The sequence below is a fragment of the Xiphias gladius genome, chromosome 1 (assembly GCF_016859285.1).
Source record: "Xiphias gladius isolate SHS-SW01 ecotype Sanya breed wild chromosome 1, ASM1685928v1, whole genome shotgun sequence".
In the NCBI taxonomy this organism is placed as follows: Eukaryota; Metazoa; Chordata; class Actinopteri; order Istiophoriformes; family Xiphiidae; genus Xiphias; species Xiphias gladius.
The window spans coordinates 11418822-11443266 of record NC_053400.1 but is presented as its reverse complement, the minus strand read 5'-3'; the positions used below and the strand labels follow the sequence as shown (position 1 = coordinate 11443266).

The following is a 24445-nucleotide window of genomic DNA, read 5'->3' as shown; positions in this document are numbered from 1 at the left end:
AAATCTATAGTAAATAACTGCACTCAGCTTCTACAGTAAAACACTGTATTAATGCTGTAAAAATGACGGTTTAACCTACAGTTTTTGGAAGAAAAAACCAGAACCACCACTTGCGGATCTATAATTTTCAACTCCTATCTTTACTAAATTAAGCAGCATAGAATCTGTTTATTCATCTAGATGTAAATTGCAGATTTGCAGTAAATTTTTATTTCAGCCTTACAGGTTTTCCACCACTTTAAATTCCATGTGAAGCCCCTTTTATTATTTACTATATTAGGGACAGGACAAGAAGAGAGAAAAATCAATAGGGCTGCTATGAAGGAACTGAAAGAATAACGGGCAACGAAACAGATGAAGGAGGTCCTAGTAGCAAAGATCAACTCAGTTTAGCAGTGGAACCTTCTAGTGGACTTCTTTAGGTCCCTTCTTCCTTTATACATCTTGCTCATCTCTCTCTGGGGTAAACAAAAACGACAAAAATGTCTTACATTCTTTTCACATGCTTGTTTTTGTTTATCATTTTTTATTTACTTAACCCAATCAGTTGAGACAGACGGCCGCCCATCACGAACCAGGTTCCGTTCAAGGTTTTCTACCTGTTAAAATGGACTTTTACTTGTGACTGTCGCCAAGTGCTTGGGGAAATGTTGGGTCTCTGTAAATAATATTATAAAGAGTACGGTCTTCTGTTATGATTTGGTGCTAAATAAATAAGACTGACTTGACTTGACTTGACGTGACTTACCACCTTTTATTTGAATTATGCCCCGCACATAAAGTGGTCATCTTTCCAAACATTATAGATGGTGGACAGGCAGACAGAATAGTATGTAAAATGAGAATGAATGTCTTCCCCCATCTATTGTGTGTGTGGATCTGTTGATCTGGGTGACAAACTGCCTTGTAATTGCTTTTCCAGGAACGCATAACGTATTGAAATCAAATGAATTGAATTCATCACGGTGTCCTGTAACCTGCATAAACATAAGGGCCGTTAGTGAGACATTGATCCCAAACGATCCTGTGAGGACATGTTCTTGCCATTTTGTATCTATGACCATCTACCAGCCCCAATGATAAATCTCCTCTATGATGCCAGCATGTATAGTGGGTGAAATGAATGTACTTAAAAAACAAAAATCATAGGATATCGCTGAATAAATATTGACTTTTCTTATCATATGTAGTACATCAATTGAGTCTTTTCATTTATCTTTAAATTAAACTAAATACAGAATTAAGAATCTCTCTATAATAAAAAAAAACATGTCTCTGTGAGATGTACTAAGCAAGTGAGGCCTGAAATCTGCAGCTTGAACTCTGGCCCAGCTGTAGTTTACAGAATGACTGTGTAGAGCAGGCCCGTATCTCAGCCGTACTCTCAGTATCACAGTCTCTCAAATACGACCCATAGTGAGCTGTTAATGTGCTTTGACTCCATTTGTGGTTAGTTTGCCCCCATGTGTGGTTCTTAGAGGGTACTTCCAGCATGGTTAGGGACAATGATGTTGGCCCATTTGTAAATAACTGGGATAAAAAGAAGAGCAGAGCCCAGGATCGACACCAGGAGGAAGGTCCACAGAAACATTCGATCCAGAACCTGGGCTACAAACTTCCAGTCTTGTACTACCTGTGCAAGAGAAGAAACACGTCAGTCCCAAGACATACATCCAAATGTGAGTAACAGACAGTGTGGGGCCAAAAATGATTGTATATATCGCTATTACCCTTTTTTTTTATTATTGCCTATGGATGTACAAATACACTAAATCCAACAAACTCACCTCTCTGACCTCATTTTCTTTAACCACGTGCATGGTTATGTAGCGAATAGAATCCAAAGCTGCTTGTAGGTGACGTCTTGTGTAGAGTAGGGGTGTGAGTTCAGGTGCTGAGTCTTTCATCATACCCAGCCCTGCTACTCCCCCAGCCCTGGCTACTCCAGCTGTGGCGTAACGGTCCACATGGCTGCGCATGCACAGCAGCTTAGGTAGTCGATGCAGGAAAATCTTCCTCACCCAGGGTGCCATGCCATGATGCGTAGAAGAAGAGCGGTGGTGGATGTTGATGGCAAAGACGGTGATAATGATGGAGAGCGTGACGAAGATCATGGTGAAGACCAGGTACTCCCCGATGAGAGGAATAGCCTTTGAGGAGGACGGGATAATCTCCTCGATGACCAGGAGGAAAACGGTTAGTGAGACCAGCACCGAGGTGCAGAGAGAGATCTTCTCACCGCCGTTGGAGGGCAGGTAGAAGACAAGGATGGTGAGGAAGGACAGGCCAATGCAGGGGATGATGAGGAAGAGAGTGTAGAAAAGAGGCAACCTGCGGATGATGAAGAAGTAGGTGATGGTGGGATAGGAAGAACTGCCGTCTGTCCTCAGACCGCGGCTGCCTGTGGCCTTCACTATCTCCCATTCACCGTTGTCAAAATAGTCCTGCTTGTCCACATGGAAGTCCTCCAGAATGATGTCCACCTGTTAAATTAGGAGGGCACGTTAATCCTGGTCATCCCTGGACACTAATGTAGTATACACATACTGTGGAAGAGAGACTCACCTGGGAGCCATCATACGTCCAGGAGCCAAACTTCATGGAACAGTTCTGGAGGTCAAATGGGAAGAAAGTGACATCGATGGTGCAGGCTGACTTGTAATTGGCTGGTGGTGTCCATGATATTGTTCCATCATACTTAACAACAGCTTTCGTGACAGTTCCCTCAAAACGCCCGTCTGAACTGTTGAAAGAAATAACATTGATTCATCGAAAAGATAAACGGCTTTGGCCGAAGTTTTAGCTGAAAGATAGATTAGCTTCTTTTCTGGTCATTTTTAGAACTTGTATTTCATCCCAGGCTGCATGTTTCCTTTAATGTTAACATGACAGCAAATACTTGGTTCACTTTTAGAATTTTAGATTGGTAAAATTTTATTTTCTGTACGGGTCCTTTGAAATCCTTTTCTCTGATACAGTACTGCCAGCATATCAGTATGGTCATGATTCTAATACAGAATTTGGAAAATATAAAATGCGTTACACCCATGTCATTTCCTTCCTATATATAATGGCACATACTTATCATACAGAACAACGTCAGGAAGCCAGAGCCTGTCAGAGGGGACTCGGATAATTGTGATGCCCAGATAGTCATCCGGGTTCCATCTGAGTTTCATGTCAGTCCACTCCTACATACAGGAAAAATGGGAAATTCATTGAAAACTCAACAACAACAACAAAAACAGTCTACACATAGGGGCTTTAAAGGAAAGTTTGACATCTTGGGAAACACACTTATTTTTTTCTTGAGTGTTAGATAAGAGGACTGGTAAAAATGAAGCTACCACTAGCAGCCAGCTAACTTAGCTCAGCACAAAGACTGTAAACAGGGGAAACTGCTAGCCTGGCTCTTTGATCACAAAATCTGCCTACCAGTACCTCTAATGGCAAATTTATCTGATGTGGCTTAGACATGCTATATATGGTAATTACCTTGTGATGGAATAATCTGGAGGGTAAGCCAGTTTATGAAAAAAACTTTCATTATCATGATCATTATTCATTCCACAAACCAGAAAGGCGCAGGAGATGAAAGAGATAAGATACAATTACAAAATCTGACATTCTTTCGACTTTGCCAATGTCATCTATGACAGGTAGACATCACTACTGTGGCCAATGCCCATCCATCACCCTTTTTCATGACGCAATCCATCACTATGAAATGGAGAAACTGACCCAATGACAGAGCCTGGTCTGTGGGGATAATTCATACGATGCATGACAGACAGGACACCCCAGACCATGACTAAGGCTGACAGGAGCAGCAGTGGAGAGGTGACTTTTGGAGGTAGGTGCATTGGCACAGGGTTGAAAGGACTCAAATAGATGAGAAGTGTCAGCGAAATGCCACCAAACCAGATTAAAAAGGGGCGAAGAGAGTTTGACTGGTTGTCTCTAAATGCCATGTAAGCCAGGGGTTGACAGAGTATTTCCACAGCCATGAAGTATCACTTACAGCCACACTCTTACCTGCATGTTTACTGATGATGGTTAAATGTAATGATGCAAAAGTTGTTTAAGTTAGATGTATAGTGCTCTTACCTGTTTCATCCACACATTGGTTGTCATCAGCTGGTTCTTCTCATCCTAGAATGGTATAACAATATTCAAAGGTATAACTTTAACTTAAAATGTATCTGGGTTAGAACATTTTTACAGAGCAATAATTTAAACAGCATTCTTTCTTTCAGCCCTGTTATGTTTCACATTTATGTAGTTAACACCTCAGTAACACACATTCATAAACAATGTCAATAGCAAGTGCTTTTCTATCCTCACCACATCAACTAGCTGGGAGATCGCCAGTCCAAACTTCACGCAGATCGTCTGATTTAGGTATTCCACTGGACGAACCCATTTCTGGTAGTTTCCAAAGAGGTATTTGAACAGCTTGTCCTCTGCTTTTGCATAAGAAGAGAGCTTTGGAACCCCTAAAAGGTGTGAAAAGACAAGATGGTTACGGAGAAAAATTACATGTTCACATTAGCTTGTAGCTAATTCAGCAAATACAACAGTACCTTTGACTTATTCAGTAGTCTCAGACTCCATGTTTGATAATTACTCCACTTCCAGCTCTTGCATTGCTCTCAAACAGCACTGCATTCACCTTTCTGACCTTGCCCCAGTGTTTATGTCTAGAGTTTCGGGGTACGACCTCTGTGGTAAACCTTTGGTTTCAAGAGACAGAGAAGTCAAAGGTTTACCACAGAGGTCATACCACACAGTGAATATACGATGGCGTTAAGAATCCTTAGAAATGTCAGAGATAGTAGGTGTCCATTACTCAGTTGATCTTCTGCATTGGAGCCATTATCAAAAAGAAGGATAATACTGAACGTAGCAGTCGTGAGTGGAGAATGTTCAGTGTTTGCATTTGGCCGCTTATCTTCCAAGTAGAGCCAACATATTTGAATATAAAAGTTAAAGTTTTCTTTAATTGTTGTCCTCTGTCCAGCTAGACAGTATATGCTGTAGAGCCTCGCAGGATTTCAAGTCTCATGTTTATGTTGTCGGCTTGTTATTATTTCCAGAATATAGCTGCAAACATAATTCCAAGAAAAAACACTCGCACAGGGGTTTATTTAGGAATTGCATACCAACTAAGAAATTTTGAATATGATTGTATAAAGCGTTGCAAGAGATTGGCCATTTCTTACTTACCGTATGTCATTCCTTATTTCACCACAGTAAGAAACCAATACACTGATTGTATTCTCACCTCAAGGTGCACGCTTTTCATCCAAACATCACTGCTTACCAACAGATCTTGGGATACTCAGTGTAAATATAATCAAATATTTGTATGCATAAATTTAAAAATTCAAAATATGCATGTGTTTTTTAGAGCACAGCATACATGTATAGCTGCTGCCTGAATCCCAGCCAAACTGCTGCATTGTTCTGCTGAAGCAGAGCTCCACTACAGGGTAGAAAACATTGATTCACTTGTGAATTACACACAGTTCCTTTCATCCTGCTCTTTAAATCATTTACCAACACGGTTATAAACTCAATTTATAGGTGGAGAATGTGGCCGGAAAAATCTACCACAGGACTGACCGCAAATGTATGGTGTCACCCTTTCAGTGTGTGGATCAATAAAGACAAGACTGCAACACCCTCAATCAAACGCCTGTAATAAGCAAATTCATCATCTCTTCGGCTTCTCCCCTGCTATCACCAGCACCCAGCTTGGCTGAAAAGCAAGCTGCAGAGTCTGCTGGGTTCTACATTAATCTGTTGTAGCGTATAATAAATGTAATTATAGAGTCAGAAATATGCTAAAACACAAACATAATATATGTGCTACAAATGCTCGTTTAAAATAGCTGTAGAAATAAAGTTTACACCTAATGCTGAGTAAAATACATTTTTAATGGTAACTCATGCCTGCATTTTCAAGGAGACCTTGGTCAGAGCTTGCTGTTGTCTGCCTGGTGCAGTGGGCAGCGTGTCAAAAAGCATATCAGTGTTATAAAATAATCATGGGATAAATAATGTGAGTATAGTATGCTACCATACAGATGATGACAACTACATTGAGATCAAACTAAATATGGCACTTTGTTAAACCCGCCAAATATGAAAAAAATAAATAACAGAAAGAGAGAGAGAGCAATCTTTAAAATGTATAGCCGAGGATAAAAATGGTTCATTCACATATGAACATAAACATACCGTACTTATTTAGGAAATACTGTAAGTATATTGTACAGCAGATACATACATGCATACCCATATATACACACTGTCATGGCAACATCGGCTCCTCTCTTCCCTCCTCTCCGGCTAGTTCAGAATGTTCATCTGTGTGTGTCGCACACGCTGTACTAACCTCTCCCATCGTTCCGTACGCACTGTTCCACACCTGCCCACCAGCTGTCACTGCTGAGTTTACTGCAACAGCTCATCGCCTGACCACATTTACAGTATGCACAAACTGTGTTCAGTTGTTTCTGCCTGCACGTGTTCTCCTGACCGCCTGTCTCCCCCTCGACGACCACCTGCAGTTCGTGATTTGTAGGCAGCAGTAAGTATGACAGGGAGAGAAAGATTTTTCTTAAAGCTCCGATTTGGAAGTGGCTGAAAATCAAACAAATATGGACACCTCACGTCAGCCAACGTGCCTCTTTCAAGGAAATTAAATATTAAATTTGCCATCTTTTTCATCTATCCAAAATGAGCTGAATGTGGTATTAGCTCACTGTTTTCCGGTTGTTCTGTGTTAATGTCTCTGAATTATGTAACAAAGAAAACTCATATTGATGGCAATGGTATGATTTTTGGTTACTGAGTTCTATGGTTTTTAGGAAAAAATGTAGATGTGGAAGTTAATGTGTTATGCGGTCTTTCATTTTTTGCTATTAGAAATGTCCTGCTTGTTCAATAGCTAGATAGTTTACTTATTTTCTGTGCAATATTTTGAGCTCAATTATCATAGCTTCCATGCAGCTGAAATTATTAATTGCCAAAAAAAAAAAGAAGAAAGCTATCTTCAATCTTCATCGACCCTGTGGCCATTTCTACATCCTCCTTCTTGGTTTCTTGTTTACGTGTCCACTGGAGTCCAACTTATCTGCGACTCTGCCATCTATCATACTGAGCCCATTACATTCCACCATGGTAACCTGATGGGGCATTCCCAGTCCTTGGGAAACTTACGCAGTGAGTGGCACAGATGGCAGCAGCACAGCAACGGCAGCAGCAGCAGCAGCGCGAGAGAGGTGGCTGCCCCTCCTGCTCTCGGCATCATATCAGAGGTGGCACCGGATAACACACAGCTGGTCCCTCGGGCATCACAGAGCTGGAAGATAAATATTCCAAAAAGTGGTTATTAAAAACAGTAGGTTTTGAGTACACTGGGTAAACACCTGAGTGTGGCTTTAATCATGCCTTGGGTTAAGGGTTCAAATCTTAAGACAGCAACCCCTGCTCTCCTTTGGTAAAGCTACATTCAATCACAGTTATGGATTTCAGTGACTAAGCTATGCAAAGCAAAGAAAAAATGAAACAAGACAAAAAAAAAAAGAATAAAAATCAAAATACATCCTAAATAACAAACTGACCTTAATCACACACCCTGAATCTATAGAACAGCATCTTGCACAAGCCAAGAATGCACACTACCCTCACCTTGCTAACCTAACCCTGTCCATGGTAATAAACCCATTTCACATAGTAAAGGATGCAAATGCTGTATACATGCCTGCTCTGAGTCTCTCCCATCAACATGCAGTCCAGAGCAGCAGCGGTGGTGGAGGCAGTGGGTATCCTGACGACAGCGACAGTGCTGCTGAAGCGCTCCTCCATTCCATGCAGGTTCTTTTTCTCTCGCCTCATGCGGATGCTTCTACACTCCCTGCTGCCTCCAATTGTGCACAGGCAACACATCCTCCTCCTCCTCCTTCAGAGAGCCCGCCCCATTTCCCCCCCCGACTACCACCACCCCCCTTCCTCCCTCTTCTCCAAGCATTCTTGTATTCAATAATCACAGACAGGGATAGTCGCCTTCTCCATGCAGCCACCTCACTGCATCTCCACAGCAGCATTCCAGTCTCTCAGCTTAGACACAGACATGATTTAGTCCCTTACATAATGTAAGAGAGCTTGGCATTAAACTAATGCCTAAGGATAGCCACCAAGTCTAGAAGGGAATTTTCTATGAAGTATTATTTATATACTATTATAAGCCTTGAAGGATTTTCAGACTATTGCTATTAAGGAATGAACGATTGGGTGAGTAAACAAGGTTCAGAGGCCATGAGTAAAACCATTCTTGTCACTTCAGCACAATAGGCTCCCTTTTCAATAAGGCATGGATTAAACCCATGTTCAGATTCATCTACTGTATATTTCACCCTATGTGAAATGGGTGTAAGGGAACACACTGAAAAATAAATATGAATTTGCTATTACTGACAGTTGGTGGAGGGTTTTAAGAGGACTAAATATTAAATTAAATGAATTGTGTATTTTCAATTTATAAAAGCTAAACAAAACTTTACATCCAATCCCTCAACTGCAACCAGTACCCAGTACCTAGAGAGGTTCTTTAAATAATGAATTTAGATATATGTATAAAACATAAAAAGAGACATAAATAGAAAGTATATTCATTGAATTAATTAACTATAAAAATCACATAAACAAAAGGTATACAATGACATATGCTTCCAACTGTAAGAGTGAGTTAGAAAGTTAGAAAATAAAATGTAAGCAGAAAGCACAGGAACGTTTTGACCTATACTCAGAAAGAAAGCAAAATGATCTGATACACACCTTAAACAAAGCACCATCCCTTTTGTTTCTTTTGTGGGTAACTGTGCCCCAATGGCCTGCTCAAAAAGTCCACAAAGATCTGTCCATATTGATTACTATTTGACTTATATTTGACTTGGGATCACATAATGTCAGTGCCATAATGATGCCTTGTGCGTAAAGCCTACATGAGGAATTCTGACTGTCAATTCTGCAACATCTTCTCATCACAATTACACAGCGGGACGGCAAAGATTTGCGTTTGTCTATATTCTCAATTGCATTTTGGTGGCACCACTCCATGAAAGTTAAAAACAGCCCGCACAGGCTGCAGAAGTGGCTGAAGACAAGGAGGATTAACATCCCAATACCGCACTGCTGCCAATTCTGAGTCCCTGACCATTTAGGTAGTTCTCAAATTACAGCCGTCAGTAAAAAGACTGCAGTGGACCAAAGCCAGAGCAAACTGATATTGGAACAGTCCGAATTCCATTTCGTCCCACCGCCAAGCAGACAAAGATCATCTTCTTGTCATCCTGAGTTTGGCCGAACGAGGTTAAACAGACTTGACGAACTGCCTCGATGAGCGTGACTGAATAATTGAGACCCCAATTACTGTTAAGCATGCGCCGTGAAATCGGGCCGGGGCCTCTGGACGAGCGATGAATTGTCGTCCTGGGAGACTACACACACCCCAGGGGCCTCTCAGCGTTGACGCGCTTATCTCACAGACGCAGCCACTTCCTCGGCGATGGCGTGCGCGCACGGCGCCCCGCTCCTCCCGCGCTTCCGTCTCTGCCCGGGCGACAGTACAACCTGAACTGCTCAACCCCCCCCCCTTGGGGATTACGTAAAGTTCCGGACTACAGGCTCGGCGCAAACCAGATGTCTTCACACCGCCCCGTTTCCTGTGTGTCGTTACAGTGCACGTGTAGACTACAGTAAGTAGGTGTGCGTTAAGAATGCCCCGACTGCGGGTATGATAGTACACCCCATGCCTTGCTGTACCGCAAACCATGTGCCGATGTTATAAAAAAAGTAGCTTTTGATATCGATCGGATCAATAGTGTAGAGCACCAATCGGAAACAATAAGCCAGTGTGGACTTTTACTGGAGGGAGGGGTAATCATGGAGTTCTCTGACAAGCCGACTTAAGACCTTGGGCTGATTTAAAAAAAAAAAAAAAGACAAAACAAGAGGGTTGCAATGATAGAAATAATGGAGGTGTACAGAATAGAAGGAATCATCATCGAGTATGAAATAACAGTCATGGTGGGTCAGAGACTGCTTGCAACTACATCTTAAGTATTAAAGTTTTGTGTTGAGCTAGTCTGAAATGTTGTTCACCATGGTTAACAGATTGTCCATTGTTTTCAGTTCAGATGAGGCTGACCTATTATTGCAGCCCTCCAATTCGAAAGAGGGCCTCTTCCCGTGGCAAGTTTTCTCCCTGTGACAGTAGGAATGTCCAGTACATTTTGCTGAGGCTCAGAAAGCCGTGGGCGAACTCGTGTCAGCAATGCTAGATGGCCAGGAGTTGATGAGAAACAGGGAGGACAGCAAGTTCGACCTGCCGGGGATGTGGAGTCGTCTGGGCCAAATATCTTAACCTTCCTGTGCTACTCATGCTTTTAACTGCTTTCATCTTGGTGAGGTGTTTATACACTGCAATGTGTAAACCTAAAGTGAAACAAGACTAAACATTCAAGTGATATACATTTTATTTAAAAAAATAAATAGTATCAATCCAAAGATGGATTTTGCTAATTTTGAGATGAAAATAAGATTCATTTAACAGCCCAGATAAAGCAACATTTTGCAAATGTATTATTTTGTAAAGGCAATATTTTGCGTCATGTTATTTTAATGCTTTTACTTAAAAAAATACGCTTTTTTTTCCATCATCACTGTAAAAAAAATACTAGAATAAATTAAATTTTAAATTAACAAATTTATGCTTTATATACATATATATATATATAAATGTGTGTGTGTATATATATGTATATATGAATATATATATATATATATATATAAAAGTGTATATATATGTGTGTGTGTGGGGGGGGTCGTATGTGTGTGTGTGTGTGTGTGTGTGTGTGTGCATGATAATCGTTTGGTTTCTGAATGTATTTGTGCCATGTTGTGCCCCACCCTTGTGCCTAATTTTGTGAGTTTTCTTTTGAAAAGGAACAGTAAATGGTGAGCTGTAGCACTCATAAATGCTAGGTCTCACAGTAGCAGCGTCTCAGGGACTTTTCAAGAGTAGGTCATCGGGACCGCACTCTGTTATACCTGTATAACATGTTTGACTTCCTTCAACATGCCCCACGTGAGTATGATAAACATTTCCCAAGAGGTGGAGTCTTTACTTCAAGGGTATACAGGCAGCTTGATCTGTGCCTGCCTTCTATTACAGATCCAAAGTGAAAGACAAAGTCATCTTCTAAGCAGTGGTCTAAGTTTATATCAGTGTTTTGTCTCTTTCATCCTGCAAGCATCTAACCCAAGATTCAGCTGAGTGAGTTCTCTCCATTCTTAATATTTTTACAGCTTGTTAATGTTGTTTTGTAGTTTTAGATCACTTCAATTCTAGGTCTAATGCAAATATGAGCAGGGTAAAGAAACGCTCTTCCTGTATATTACTTCAGAATCTTGCCTCATTGCACCTTTAAAGGTGAACTTCCCTTACAGAGACTTTATGAAGAGAAGGTATCTAGTGTTGTCAGGGTTGAGGCAAAAAGAAAGAAAGAAAAATCAGGAAGTAGGTTTCAAACCATTCAATAAAATGGTTTTAAAGTGTTTCCCTTTTTGGACTGCTTAATCATTTAGTGTGAAATGATAGCATGTGGTGCCAATTTCACGTTATTTAAAGGACATAAAACTTGCACCATAAATAAAGAGAAACATGTTTTTCTTACCAGTAGCTCTTCCACACAGCATTTCATAGAATACGGTGCACCGAGGGAGGGAAAGCAGACCAAATATGTGTAACCATTGCTCAATGACTCTTTCCTGTTGATAAAACTGCAGATGTGGCTGTGTGTACTATTAGGAACAAGTATCCTTGTAAAGAGACAAGTATCTCATGTAACTATCTTGGGGGGGGGGGCAAAAGAAACCAGGAAGTGTTTTATAGTCTCAGTGCTTTGATTGAAATTCTTCTCCGCCTTTCTTTGTCAGTTTTGTGTCGAGCGAGTTTATTGATTTAAGTGGCAGGAAAGTTTTCGCTGTAAGCTTCGGCATTTAAAGACTTTGGTTTCAGTTGAAAAGAGTAAGTTAAATCTTTGTTGACATGTTTTTCTATGTCTTGTCGGCTGATGTTACTGAGTGGAAAGACATTTTGTTGAATCATGTTCATTCTTGAAGGCTTAAACATTTGATCAGTACGAACATAGGTGCGTGGGATTCGTTATACATGCAGGGATTGTGTGTTTTCTTAAAAGGAAACTCGTGAATATTTCCTTTATGCAGCTTGAGCACAGTTATGGTTATAAAAACATGCCTGCTCAGGGAGATTAGGGTTTAACCCAGAATGCATGCAGAGCTCTGGGCACTGAACAGCACTCTAATTTCCTTAGAGGGGCCCACATGCCACGTCCACTTGAGGGTAGTCAGAAGGGAAGTTTGCAAACAGTGAACAATTAAAAGGAGAATCACTGCAGCTCTCTGTTATGGACAAGCTGGTATACCATCTATCATCTACATGCATATGTTTTTCTGCATTTGTTTAGTAACAGCTATCTTCTTTTTGTGTTGTTGTTTTGCTTTTCTTTTCTGTTTGCATTTCAGACCGCACTGTCTGAGAAGTTTTGAAGATGATCTTGTCGCTGGCTTCCATCATCTCTCTTTCAGCTGTCATTGTTCCGGTTGTCCATGCTGGGAAGGTTCTGGTGTTTCCACATGACGGCAGCCACTGGGTGAACATGAATGTACTTGTTGAGGAGCTGCATTCAAGGGGACACGATGTGACAGTTCTTCGGGCTGTAGACAGCTGGTACGTCAGCGAAATGTCTCCACATTACAATACTGTCACAGTGGACATGGGCAGTGGTGCAAGTGAGGATTTTTTTCGTCTCCTTACCACTGAAGTTATTAAAATTAAACGAAACGGGTCTGTGTGGGACCGTTTCGCTTTAGACACGGTGTTAAAAGATAAATTCTCTGAATTACACAAGAGAGTGTCTGAATTGGTCGAGTACATTTTTGAAAATAAAGAGTTAATAAAGTCTCTTCAAGACGCCAAGTATGATGCAGTTCTGACAGACCCTGCGAGCGGAGGAGGTGTAATGCTGGCTCACTATCTTGGATTGCCGCTAGTGTTTAATGCTCGATGGACTATTCACGGTGAGGCCCATTTTGCCATTGCACCCTCTCCACTTTCCTATGTCCCGCTTTCACCTTCAGAATTAACAGATCACATGACTTTCTTTCAGAGGATCAGAAACATTGTGTTTTATATCATGAGGATGCATCTGTACAAACAGATAGCTGGAACACATTATTCTGCATTGTCAAACCGCTACATTGGCCCAGATGTGGACTATTTCTCCTTGTTTCAAGCAGCAGACCTGTGGCTGATGAGAGTGGACTTTGTGTTTGAGTTCCCTCGTCCCACCATGCCTAATGTTATCTATATGGGAGGGTTCCAGTGTAAAGACGCAAAACCTCTGCCTCAACACCTGGAGGAGTTTGTGCAGAGTTCTGGAGAGCATGGAGTCATCATCATGTCTCTGGGGACTTTGATTGGAGAGCTTCCCCACGATTTAGCCGATGAAATCGCTGCAGCTTTTGCTAAATTACCACAGAAAGTCATCTGGAGGTATAAAGGTGACAGACCAGCCACTCTGGGCAACAACACTTTACTAGTCGACTGGTTGCCACAGAATGACCTCCTAGGACATCCAAAGACTAAACTATTTGTAAGTCATGGGGGAACAAATGGAATCTATGAGTCTATATATCACGGGGTTCCAATTGTAGGCATTCCCTTTGTGTTTGATCAAGCCGACAACCTCTCCAGAGTGAGAGCAAAGGGCGCTGCAATGGTTGTGGATTTATCTGAATTGGACAGCAAAGTATTTCAGACTGTCATACAGGAAGTCCTGCACGAGCCCTCCTACAGGATGAACATGCAGAGACTCTCCAGGCTGCACAGAGATCAGCCAATGAAGCCGCTGGACCGCGCCCTCTTCTGGATAGAGTTTGTCATGAGACACAAAGGTGCAGCTCACCTGAGAACAGAGTCCTACAGACTGCCCTGGTATTCCTACCACTCTGTAGATGTCGTTTTATTTTTGCTGACAGTTGCACTGCTTATTTTGTTCATTTTTGTTGGGTTAGTATGGTCGTGCTTCAGACTGTGTTTGAAAAGAAAAATGAAATCTGACTAGCAGAGAAGGAAGCTTTGTTTATTTTGATACTTGTTAATATGTTACTTTCATTCTGGCTGTGATCAGTTGAATATTAAAAGAGTAGATGATGATGTTGACCGACTGTTTGACTGTGCTTTAAGCTGACTGCATGTGTCCTACCTAAAGTTTTCGAGATAGATAAAAGATAAAAACTAACTGTAAGTTTTGAGCGCCAACTTGCTGAATGAAGTCTGTTTGATTACTTTGATACAAGCACAGTCATTTCACTTATCAGTATGCATGCATCACTTAAACAATTACTTTTGGCTCTAAACAAATGAAAATCGTAAAACTCACAGCAAATGCAAACTACCATAGGACTAGTAGACTAACTTGATGAAATTGAGATACAAATTTGACCTCTTCTATTCTCTATTTTTCTGTACACTGCATTAAAAACTACATTAAATGCAAAGATGCTGAAAAAAGGCCTCAAGTTCCCAATAAAATCTTAAAACAATACGGGACTGAAGAAAAAACATGCACATCTCTTGGTTTGATGAAATATATGCATTAAAAAACTTTTAAATGAAGGTTTGCTGAAAGCTTGATCAGCCAGCAGGTTATGCTGTTCAGTCATTTACAGTAGTTTTCTAGCCTGTTGAAGTAAAATATCCGCTATAAAAAATGTTACTTTACAAAAAGCAACTGAACACACACTCAAGCATTTTAGACCACATAAGAAACGTAGTTGGTCACACCATCGAAGCATGTAGCTGTAGCTTTCTGAGGGAGACAGAATTATGGATTTGCAATAAAATTAGCAAACTGCAATGTTGTCTCAGTCTCAACCTTTTATGTAACTAAACACTTGGAACACAGCAAAATAACCCTGCAGTTCTCAAAGTTATTGTTTTCCCAGTCATTCAGTTTTCTCACTGATGTTTGGCATAATAATTAAACACCATGGGCTACCTTTACTCCACTTTGTACTTCCTTATCACCTGTGTGTTTAAGAACATGAGATTGCAGTATGAAAGTCCTGCTCAGACTGGACCCTGGAGGGACTAGCACATGTTCTGCTCTCTGGCAAAGGAGGAAGACTGAAAAACAACTACACTGGCTACCAATATAGGTAATGTTGGCATGTTTAAATCTTCTGCCAATAGAAATTACTAATACGGTAGCTATTTTTTGGATTCGGATTTCTGTGTATTTCCAGAAGTTCATTTTTATAGTTTGCATGTCGACAAATATTGAGTTACTGGATATATAAGTCACTAATTAGGTTAAATAAAAAGCATTCTTAAACACCCCTCCCCCCTTTTCGCTTGTTATTAATCTTATTTTTGACTTTCTGTGGAGAAAATAACTGCAGCATTCTATACATTCTTCTACAAAATTAATAAAGCAAAAAAACTTAAATATAGTAGATATAGGTATTCTAGAAAGAGGGTAAATAGGATTTTTATTGATAAATGACTGATATTAACTACTGTTTTGATTCAAAAAAACACTGAAAAAAATTTGAAAATCATGCATTTGATAAGATATGAGCCAAGACATAATATGCTTTCTTCCCAGCTTTAGAATAAAAATGAAGTGGCCCTGGGTCTGGATCAAACTCTGCTGGCTCTGTCCAACTTTGGTTTATGGTGGGAAGGTACTTGTTTTTCCAGTAGACATGAGCCACTGGGTTAACATGAAAGTCATTATAGAGGAACTACACTCGAGGGGTCACCAGGTTTCTGTTGTGCGATCATCAAACAGCTGGTACATCAAGGAAACCTCCCCATTCTATACTTCAGTTACACTTGATATAGAGTTTGGATTGGAAGAAGAATTTATAACTACGTATCTGGCCCGGTTGCTGGAAATCCAGAGGGAAAGGAAGTCTGTCTGGGCACGTTTTAAACTGGAAATGGAACAAACAGAACTGGCCAGTGAGATTAATAGGAAAACATGCAAAATGCTGGAGCTGCTTTTTGAAAACAAAGATCTGATACAATCACTACGGGATACCAAATATGACCTTGTCCTCACAGACCCTGCTACACCAGGGGGTGTTATATTTGCCCACTACCTCAGATTACCTTTTGTTTTCAATGTCAGATGGACTAGTCAAGGTGAAGGCCATTTTTCAATTGCACCCTCTCCTCTTTCTTATGTTCCAATGACAGGGACAGAGCTATCAGACAAAATGAGCTTTCTCGAGAGACTTCTTAATGTCATTGTTTTTGGCTTAACACAAATGCAAATTGCACAGTTTGTTTTACCACATTATGTTGCCTTAACTGAAAAATATTTAGGCCCAGATGTGGACTATTTCTCCTTGTTTCAAGCAGCAGACCTGTGGCTGATGAGAGTGGACTTTGTGTTTGAGTTCCCTCGTCCCACCATGCCTAATGTTATCTATATGGGAGGGTTCCAGTGTAAAGACGCAAAACCTCTGCCTCAACACCTGGAGGAGTTTGTGCAGAGTTCTGGAGAGCATGGAGTCATCATCATGTCTCTGGGGACTTTGATTGGAGAGCTTCCCCACGATTTAGCCGATGAAATCGCTGCAGCTTTTGCTAAATTACCACAGAAAGTCATCTGGAGGTATAAAGGTGACAGACCAGCCACTCTGGGCAACAACACTTTACTAGTCGACTGGTTGCCACAGAATGACCTCCTAGGACATCCAAAGACTAAACTATTTGTAAGTCATGGGGGAACAAATGGAATCTATGAGTCTATATATCACGGGGTTCCAATTGTAGGCATTCCCTTTGTGTTTGATCAAGCCGACAACCTCTCCAGAGTGAGAGCAAAGGGCGCTGCAATGGTTGTGGATATATCTGAATTGGACAGCAAAGCATTTCAGACTGTCATACAGGAAGTCCTGCACGAGCCCTCCTACAGGATGAACATGCAGAGACTCTCCAGGCTGCACAGAGATCAGCCAATGAAGCGGCTGGACACCGCCCTCTTCTGGATAGAGTTTGTCATGAGACACAAAGGTGCGGCTCACCTGAGAACAGAGTCCTACAGACTGCCCTGGTATTCCTACCACTCAGTAGATGTCGTTTTATTTTTGCTGACAGTTACACTGCTTATTTTGTTCATTTTTGTTGGGTTAGTATGGTCGTGCTTCAGACTGTGTTTGAAAAGAAAAATGAAATCTGACTAGCAGAGAAGGAAGCTTTGTTTATTTTGATACGTGTTAATATGTTACTTTCATTCTGGCGGTGATCAGTTGAATATTAAAAGAGTAGATGATGATGTTGACCGACTGTTTGACTGTGCTTTACTGACTGTACTTTGATACAAGCAGAGTCATTTCACTTATCAGTATGCATGCATCACTTTAACAATTACTTTTGGCTCTAAACAAATGAAAATCTTAAAACTCACAGCAAATGCAAACTACCATAGGACTAGTAGACTAAGTTGATAAAATTGAGATACAAATTTGACCTCTTCTATTCTCTATTTTTCTGTACACTGCATTAAAAACTACATTAAATGCAAAGATTCTGAAAAAAGACCTCAAGTTCCCAATAAAATCTTAAAACAATATGGACTGAAGAAAAAACATGCGCATCTCTTGGTTTGTTGAACCACCCTACCACTCTGAAGATGTGATGCTACTCATAGTTGGAGTTGTGCTGATTATTCTGGGCACCTTTGTTGCCCTAATAAGGTGTTTATGCTGTAAACTCTGTCTGAGACCAAAAAAGGATAAAAAGGTGATTGAAAAATCAAAGTGGCATTCAAACTGAAATTTAAACCACAAATATGTGTATTGTGCAAATATGTACAAATATGTGTACTTCTAAATATGTGAAAATTTGAAATTTTGGCTTTAGTTGTTTTTACTGTGATTTGATGGGGAGATTGAAAATACATTTCCAAAGAGTTGCAAAAGCTGTAATGCTGATTCTATTAAAAAAGACAACAAATCAAAATCATTCAGTGCTTTATAATTATTCATTTTATCCACAAGGAAGAACACATATGTCACAAAATGTACAGTAGCATTGCTGCTTTAGAGGGAACAAAATAAAAGCCTTTTTAAAATTTCAAAATAAGTTGCTTACTGTTCATAAGCTTGTCCTCTTTAATTAGCACGGTGGAAAGAACCCCTTGCATAAGGAAAGACTTCAAATTCACTCTTACACTGCAGCACAATATACTTAGATTTTAGATTTTTTTAAAATGACTACATTCTTTCCTCAGTATTGCACAGTATTGAGGATTCATGTTCTTATCTCATCCAAGCCAAGTGTAGGCTTGTATGGATTTAAACATATCCAATTTCACACACAAAGATTAAAGTGACACGCCAGGGTTATACTGGGCCCTTATAAATGCTTAAAACCTTTCTTTGTATACCCTTTACTGTGTTTCTTTTACCTGTAGGATTTTGTAATCTGGACTATCTTGTGATAGCCCAATCTTACTTTTTCATTCAACACATAAAATTACATTTACCTCGATGTTGAGGAGAAGTTGGAGATTGCATTCTAGACATAAAACAAACTGACATGTTTGATCAACACTTTAGATGATGAATGCTGGACATGGACACAAGATACTCAAGTGGTTTTGAATACTTTTCACTAATATGGTATTTCTAATTTCCTCTAGCTTTGGTCTGGATTGGCATGCGCAATGTCAAAAAATAACCATTTCACTAGTTTACTCATTTCTCAGGCCTCTTTGACTGTCCTCTCAAGGAGGTTGGATTACTGGAGGACTTATTTTGTTTTTAATGTATGAAAAACACTTGATACAGAGAGAGAAGAAGTGGCTATATTATGATTTTTGCATAGGTTCACAGGCGTTGATATTTACAGCAACATTTCCTTGTCAGAATTGCCATTGTGCTTTGGTCTCCTTTTCCCACAGTCCCTAAAGCTGTCCCTTAATGCTTGGACGTGGATATGTCTCTGGAAACTTTTATAGGTGAAATTTACCAAAAAAGTGAGATAGCTCAAGCATTTGCCAAATTACTTCCCAAATTCAGGAGAGTGATGGACAAGCTACGCCGGGCAAGAACAATTTACCATCAAAGTCATAAAAAATAAAAAAGTTTGTTATTCATCAAAGGAAATAAAGTAGCTTAAGAGTCTGTTGAATCCCAGTTGTGGATTTACATTTGTTTGCTGATGAATGTGACACCCCGCTGTGTCTAAAAGTGTGGGAGGCGCAGAGGATAAAGAGAGGAACTTCCTCAGGGCCATACAGGAAGTCTTGAATAAGCTCTGCCACAGGATGAACATGCAAGGTCTGCCCCAATTTCTACACTTAATGGGCTTAACCGTTGCTTGGGCAATGTTGTAAATAACAAGAAATACAAGTCAGAACTAAACTACAGCTGTAAGTGTCGGGTTAGACAGACCTGCCGAGAATCTCAAAGCTGCAGAGATCAGCCAATAAATCCATTTAACCACAGTCTCTTGTTGACAGAAAATGTCCTAAAACACAAAGGTGCTGCTCACCTGAGAATCTACAGACAGTCTTTGTATTCCTCTGCAGATATAATTCTATTAGTAGCATGTGTTAGTCTGATTCGGGCCCATGTTCTAACTGTGTTAAGGCATTGAATCTGTGGCATTTACAATACGCCCACCAAAGGTAGACACCATAGTTTCCTTTGAATGTGAAAACAGCAAAATTCAAATGATTATGTTTAGTCCAACAGTGTACTGGTATTTGTAAAATTCAATTGCTACAGAGATGTTACAGTAAAACCTAGTTTCACAACTGAGTTAATCTCTCTGTACGACAAACTCAAATTCCCAAGATTGGAGGTTTGTGAGAATTGTGGAAACTAACACGCTATTATGACATAACTGTACAAAATCCCTGAGGGTTTTCACTTAAATAAATAAATTCTTTTATTACAAAACAATAAAAAAAACATGCTGCAAATATTGTTATAGATTTTGTGTCTACATCCTACTTTTGGCTGGTTGCAGCCATGATACAAAACATCATATACATGGTTTTACATCTCTAGCTGTCATACAGGTAAATCATTAGGAATATCCGTTCATTCTGAATCATCACCGTTAGGTAGGATTAGACATGACGGGGGTCCGACCCTACATAAGTCCGGAGACATTTGCTACCCACGGGGAAAAACAAAAATATTTCAAGTGAAATTTCACTTTGAAATACCAGAGAGCGGTACCGACTGAGTATCTCAGAGCTGGTGGCTAACAATTCATGTCCACTAAAAATTCACGAAACGTGAAAAAAGTGAAATATCACTTTAAAGGAATAGTTAGATATTTTGGGAACCGCGCTTATTCACTCTCTTACCGAGACTGGGATGAGATTATCAATACCACTCTCATATCTGTACACTAAATATGAAGCTGGAATCGGTAGAGAGTTAGCTTAATATAGCATAAACACTGGAAAAAGAGGGAAACCATTTTTGGGGGTCGGTGGGGTTATAGATTGAGTGGCATCAATCTATCTCTAAACTGGGTGCAAAAACTTTCTGTAGTCTCTGCCGGTTGCCTAGCAACTGCTCCCAGTCAAGGAGACGACTAGCAAATAACCTCCCGTAAAACGCAGAATTATCCATATTCACACTTGGGTCGTTGTATGGATCAATCAAACAAGATGTAACAGATGAATCAGTGACCTTTAGAGGTGCTGGAAGGTGAATTTTGTTACCTCTGGACAAAGCCAGGCTGGATGTTTCCTTCCTGCTTCCAGTCTTTGTGCCAAGCTAGGCTAATGTGCTGCTGGCAGTAGCTTCATGTTTACTGGTCATGAGAAGGGCATCAATCTCGTCATTTAGCGCTCAGCAAAAAGCGTATAAGTGTATTTCCCATTTCTGACTATTCCTTTAAAGACAGGTAAAAACTAATAACTCATTGCACTGCAGAATCAGACGAGCACAGGCACAGCACTGGGTACATATTCGCTGACAATACAGAGAAAATAACAGAATCACTGTTTTCAGTCATTTATATTTACGCAGCCTCATATGGCAGCATCATTGACCATCACTGTCCAGTCTTTATAGGGGAAAAATACTTTCTAACTGCACTCATTGATGACAGTTATGGAAAGTCATAGTAAAGTCTGCTCAGGGTATTTACAAAGTGTCCATGCCTGTAAGGCAGGTGCGATGGGCGGTGTGAGTCCTCTCATGATGTCCTGGTCCGCAGAGAGCTCATCCTGAGCACAGTGAGCTCAGCTACATCTGCATCCTGCATCTCCACCTCTTGTTGGCAGCTCTCTCTGATTACATACACTATGAGACCCACACAGATGAAAATGAGGAGGACTATGCCTATAACCTGGGGTACAAAAGAGTGAAGCAACACTTTGTTTAGTAGGTGTCAACAGAAAAGGTGTATTTTTGGTTAACAAAGTCTATTGACAGAGCTATATTAATACTCAACAAAGGGTAATAGTTTGACATCATGGATGTGCTTCTCTACAGTGCCTACTCTGAGGGGGAGGTGTTTTCACTCTGCTCATCCTGCATAATCTTCTGTGAGATAGAAAATATTCGACTCACCTGAGAAAAAACAAACAGCTGCTGCGAGCGGAGCATTAGTTCTTGTGGGGTGACATCTCCCTCACTAATTGGCTCACACCACTTCTGCGGAGCTGCCTTGTCAACTAGTACATATCTACCCTCCCAGTCTGTCATAGCACAAGCAAAGTATTGGCCATCGAGGAACAACAATATCAGCCACACGATAGCAGGAACGAAACTGGAGAGGGAAACAGTTTTCCTGCACCACGTATCACATCTGCATCCTTGAATGATCAGCATCAAGGTGAAGGCCATGACGGCAGGAATGACGAAGAATGCTGATGAAAACACTCCGTTCCATGTAGGGTTGCAAGGACACTCAAACTCCAGCTCCACCAGCTTCTCTAGTCCCATGAGGATAAAGCCAAAAGCCACATTTGATACCAGAGGACTGTTGCTAAGTTCATTTTTCAGCCTGGTAAGCCATTGTTGTCTACTTTCCATACTAGATTGACCGAAAAATGAAGACAGTCGCTGTAAAAAGCCCAAAAGAGGGTCCACCGTTGTGAACACATTGGCAACAGCTAAGTGATGCGTAATTAACGCATCCAGGGGTAAGTTTTCCCCTCGGGCAAAATGCCACACTTCCACTCTGATTGGTTTTGAACAAAGGAGGGTGTGCCGTCTGCTCTGACATTTCTCCAGCTGATTGGTCTGTGCAAGGTTTCAGGTGGGGTTATGTTTTAAATGTGGTCTCCTATGCACAAACTGGAGGGAGGGCTATAGAGTGGAGGGAAGTTTGTTCTGCAGTTGCACACAGACTGGCACCTCTGCAATAGCCCAGCAAAACGCACATGCATGGAGGTGTGGGCAAATGTCAAAGGGTAAGCCTTTACATTGGAGAATCAAGTTACAGGCCCAGATTTACTCTGAAACTAAAGTGTTACAGTTAAAAAGATATTTAACTAAAGAAAGGTCACAGAATGTACCTCTTAAAGCTACAAGTCTAGCTATAAATATATCAAGTGCTGGGGTGTTTTTTTTTTCTTGTTTTTTCTTGTTTTTTTAATTTCAATTGCTGCAATTAAAAGAATGAGGTGTATGCAGACTGTGTTCAGTTTACCTCAACAGGCCACACGGGGTCGCCCTTGCAGCGGCGCAGCGCGAGGATAGGGTGGCTTGCAGGAGGCCGTGTTGAACTTTGAACGGGATGTGGTACGTACAGCTTGAGAACGCCCAGGCCACTGATGTGATGGCACAGTTTATGAATGACCGTGAGCTCCGGAGCGTCAAGATAAGGTCCTCGCGTCAAAAAAACCCGGCAGGAGCGCGAGAGCTCGGGCACTGCGGGACAGGCGCGGAGCTGTGCGGCTGGTGGAAAGTGCGGCGGGACGGCTTGCCGTGCCTCCGCACGACCCCCGGCAGGTTTCGAAGCGCGGCCGCTCCGGTCTCGCTTTTAGATACACATTTGGCTCGTGCCCTGCAAAAGTCTGTGACACATCTGGCTTGACCTCCAACGCTCAAGCAGCTGGCAATGTATAGGTCACAGTAATATCGCAGGTGCTGCCGAACAGTTAGGGCATCGTGGGAGTTATCACTGTGGTCGCCGAGGGTTCAGCAAATAGCGTACGAGCAGGGACACCTTCCCCCAAATGGCAGCAGATGAAAATGTGCACTTTTCAGCTCGTTTAAAAAAAAAAGAAAAAAAGAAAAATTGAAACTTATCCGCGGAGAGGGAAGTGAAGGCTTAGTAGCAACACAATGACTGCCTGAGTTTACAAACACCATGAATTACATTCCTGTTATACGCGTGTGAGTGTGTGAGTGAGCGTGTCTCTGTGTAGGTGTGTGTTTATCCACGGTCATGAGCGCAGAGGGCACGCGCAGCTTTGTCGTTGCTGCCGTTGGTGTCCTACCAGCATCTGCCCCCCCCCCCCTTTTTTCTTTTTTTTTTCTGGAAATAAAAATAGACCTCTGCTGATCACCGGACTATGTTTCGGCTACATCACTTCCCGTCGGAATAATTTGCGCAACACTTTCATTCTAATCACCGAACCGCGGCCGCCGGAGCGCAAATGCGCATCGGTCTGCGCATCTTTGAATCTTCAGAACAACACTGTGGACAATCTCTGTGACATCCGAAGACCTCTCCTCCGCAATCCGACGAGGCTTCTTCACCGCCTATGGCTGCACATCGGCGTCCCTGAGCCGCTGGCTTCGTCCGGGACCCTTCACCCACCGCTCTCCTCGAAAGGTCTTTGAATCGGGGAGACATTTCCACCAACATTTTTTTTTCTTTTTCTAAATTATCCTCGACTGACTATTTTTAGAAAAACCCGGTGCAATGCTGGGCCCATCTCTCTAGATCTTGTGATCAATACACGAGCTCCTCTCCCACATTCGTCCGGCCGAGACCCCCGGTACCCTCGCCGAGCCCCAACGATGCATCCTAACGCAGTGATGCTGGCGCTGGTCCTTTTGGGGAACTTGATGCTGCCTTTCACCTCGGCTCAAAACGGTAAGAAAAGCAGACGTGACCGTGTCATAGTTGTAAACACCGCGGTGAGGGGGGGAGAAAAGTGACTTGACTTGTGTGAGGACGCCCGAGCCAAATGTTCCCGTTGTGAGAATGACTGCGATAAAGCCTCTACTACACTCGTCTCACGCACATCTCGACAACAAGGCCAGAGCTAGACACCAACAAATCTGATACAGCCACTGACCACACAGTGCAGCCTTTCATGTTGTTGTGACTTTTTTTTTTTTTTGCAAGGTT

The 24445-nt window shown here is 41.4% G+C and overlaps 5 protein-coding genes across 16 annotated transcripts in view; 3 read left to right on the top strand and 2 right to left on the bottom strand.

Moving 5' to 3' along the window:
• Positions 1-87: 87 nt before the first annotated feature.
• Positions 88-23518, bottom strand: chrna5 (cholinergic receptor, nicotinic, alpha 5). Of its 6 annotated transcripts, none has more exons than XM_040157405.1 (8): positions 22793-23518; positions 7228-7369; positions 4345-4496; positions 4108-4152; positions 3082-3191; positions 2566-2743; positions 1788-2483; positions 88-1633 (listed from the first exon to the last, which is right to left on the bottom strand). In XM_040157405.1, the coding sequence occupies exons 2-8, from the start codon at positions 7316-7318 to the stop codon at positions 1475-1477; spliced, it is 1431 nt and encodes a 476-aa protein (XP_040013339.1). In that variant the 5' UTR covers positions 7319-7369; positions 22793-23518; the 3' UTR covers positions 88-1474. The 6 variants fall into 6 exon arrangements, with proteins under 6 accessions (XP_040013339.1, XP_040013254.1, XP_040013429.1 ...); XM_040157320.1 differs by lacking the exon at positions 22793-23518 and adding an exon at positions 7772-7958; XM_040157495.1 differs by lacking the exon at positions 22793-23518 and adding an exon at positions 6401-6569 and having other exon boundaries at positions 7228-7309.
• LOC120806156 (UDP-glucuronosyltransferase 2A3-like) lies at positions 11176-14233 on the top strand. 3 transcript variants are annotated; one of them, XM_040157189.1, is made up of 2 exons: positions 11176-11344; positions 12679-14233. In XM_040157189.1, the coding sequence occupies exon 2, from the start codon at positions 12750-12752 to the stop codon at positions 14214-14216; it is 1467 nt and encodes a 488-aa protein (XP_040013123.1). In that variant the 5' UTR covers positions 11176-11344; positions 12679-12749; the 3' UTR covers positions 14217-14233. The 3 variants fall into 3 exon arrangements, with proteins under 3 accessions (XP_040013123.1, XP_040013036.1, XP_040012946.1); XM_040157102.1 differs by having other exon boundaries at positions 12616-14233; XM_040157012.1 differs by lacking the exon at positions 11176-11344 and adding an exon at positions 11936-12097 and having other exon boundaries at positions 12616-14233.
• Positions 15240-18231, top strand: LOC120806027 (UDP-glucuronosyltransferase 2B15-like). Of its 3 annotated transcripts, none has more exons than XM_040156698.1 (2): positions 15240-15312; positions 15762-18231. In XM_040156698.1, the coding sequence occupies exon 2, from the start codon at positions 15775-15777 to the stop codon at positions 17347-17349; it is 1575 nt and encodes a 524-aa protein (XP_040012632.1). In that variant the 5' UTR covers positions 15240-15312; positions 15762-15774; the 3' UTR covers positions 17350-18231. The 3 variants fall into 3 exon arrangements, with proteins under 3 accessions (XP_040012632.1, XP_040012718.1, XP_040012813.1); XM_040156784.1 differs by having other exon boundaries at positions 15248-15312; positions 16523-18231; XM_040156879.1 differs by lacking the exon at positions 15240-15312 and having other exon boundaries at positions 15708-17287; positions 17850-18231.
• Positions 20039-22231, bottom strand: LOC120806728 (calcium homeostasis modulator protein 6). The gene is made up of 2 exons (XM_040158149.1): positions 21709-22231; positions 20039-21484 (listed from the first exon to the last, which is right to left on the bottom strand). The coding sequence occupies exons 1-2, from the start codon at positions 22171-22173 to the stop codon at positions 21332-21334; spliced, it is 618 nt and encodes a 205-aa protein (XP_040014083.1). The 5' UTR covers positions 22174-22231; the 3' UTR covers positions 20039-21331.
• The window catches only part of nptnb (neuroplastin b), a 29479-nt gene continuing 27490 nt past the window's right edge, over positions 22457-24445 (top strand). The window contains exon 1 of one of the 3 annotated variants that reach the window (XM_040157962.1): positions 22457-22553. In XM_040157962.1, the coding sequence (XP_040013896.1) occupies positions 22544-22553 (10 nt within the window). In that variant the 5' untranslated portion in view covers positions 22457-22543. Of the gene's footprint in view, positions 22554-23362; positions 24188-24445 lie in introns of those variants that run through there. The other 2 variants (XM_040157883.1, XM_040158040.1) reach the window with 2 other exon arrangements.

Excerpts from the sequence above, each read along its gene's own strand:
- chrna5 (XM_040157405.1), bottom strand. The coding sequence starts at position 7,318 with ATGATGCCGAGAGCAGGAGGGGCAGCCACCTCTCTCGCGCTGCTGCTG. Across the intron at positions 3,192-4,107 it reads CCAATGTGTGGATGAAACAG|GAGTGGACTGACATGAAACT; the intron begins GTAAGAGCACTA and ends TCCTGTATGTAG. Across the intron at positions 2,484-2,565 it reads GGACGTATGATGGCTCCCAG|GTGGACATCATTCTGGAGGA; the intron begins GTGAGTCTCTCT and ends CTAATTTAACAG.
- LOC120806156 (XM_040157102.1), top strand. The coding sequence starts at position 12,642 with ATGATCTTGTCGCTGGCTTCCATCATCTCTCTTTCAGCTGTCATTGTT.
- LOC120806027 (XM_040156879.1), top strand. The coding sequence starts at position 15,730 with ATGAGCCAAGACATAATATGCTTTCTTCCCAGCTTTAGAATAAAAATG. Across the intron at positions 17,288-17,849 it reads ACTGCTTATTTTGTTCATTT|TTGCCCTAATAAGGTGTTTA; the intron begins TTGTTGGGTTAG and ends TGGGCACCTTTG.
- LOC120806728 (XM_040158149.1), bottom strand. The coding sequence starts at position 22,173 with ATGGAAAGTAGACAACAATGGCTTACCAGGCTGAAAAATGAACTTAGC. Across the intron at positions 21,485-21,708 it reads AGCTGTTTGTTTTTTCTCAG|GTTATAGGCATAGTCCTCCT; the intron begins GTGAGTCGAATA and ends TTTGTACCCCAG.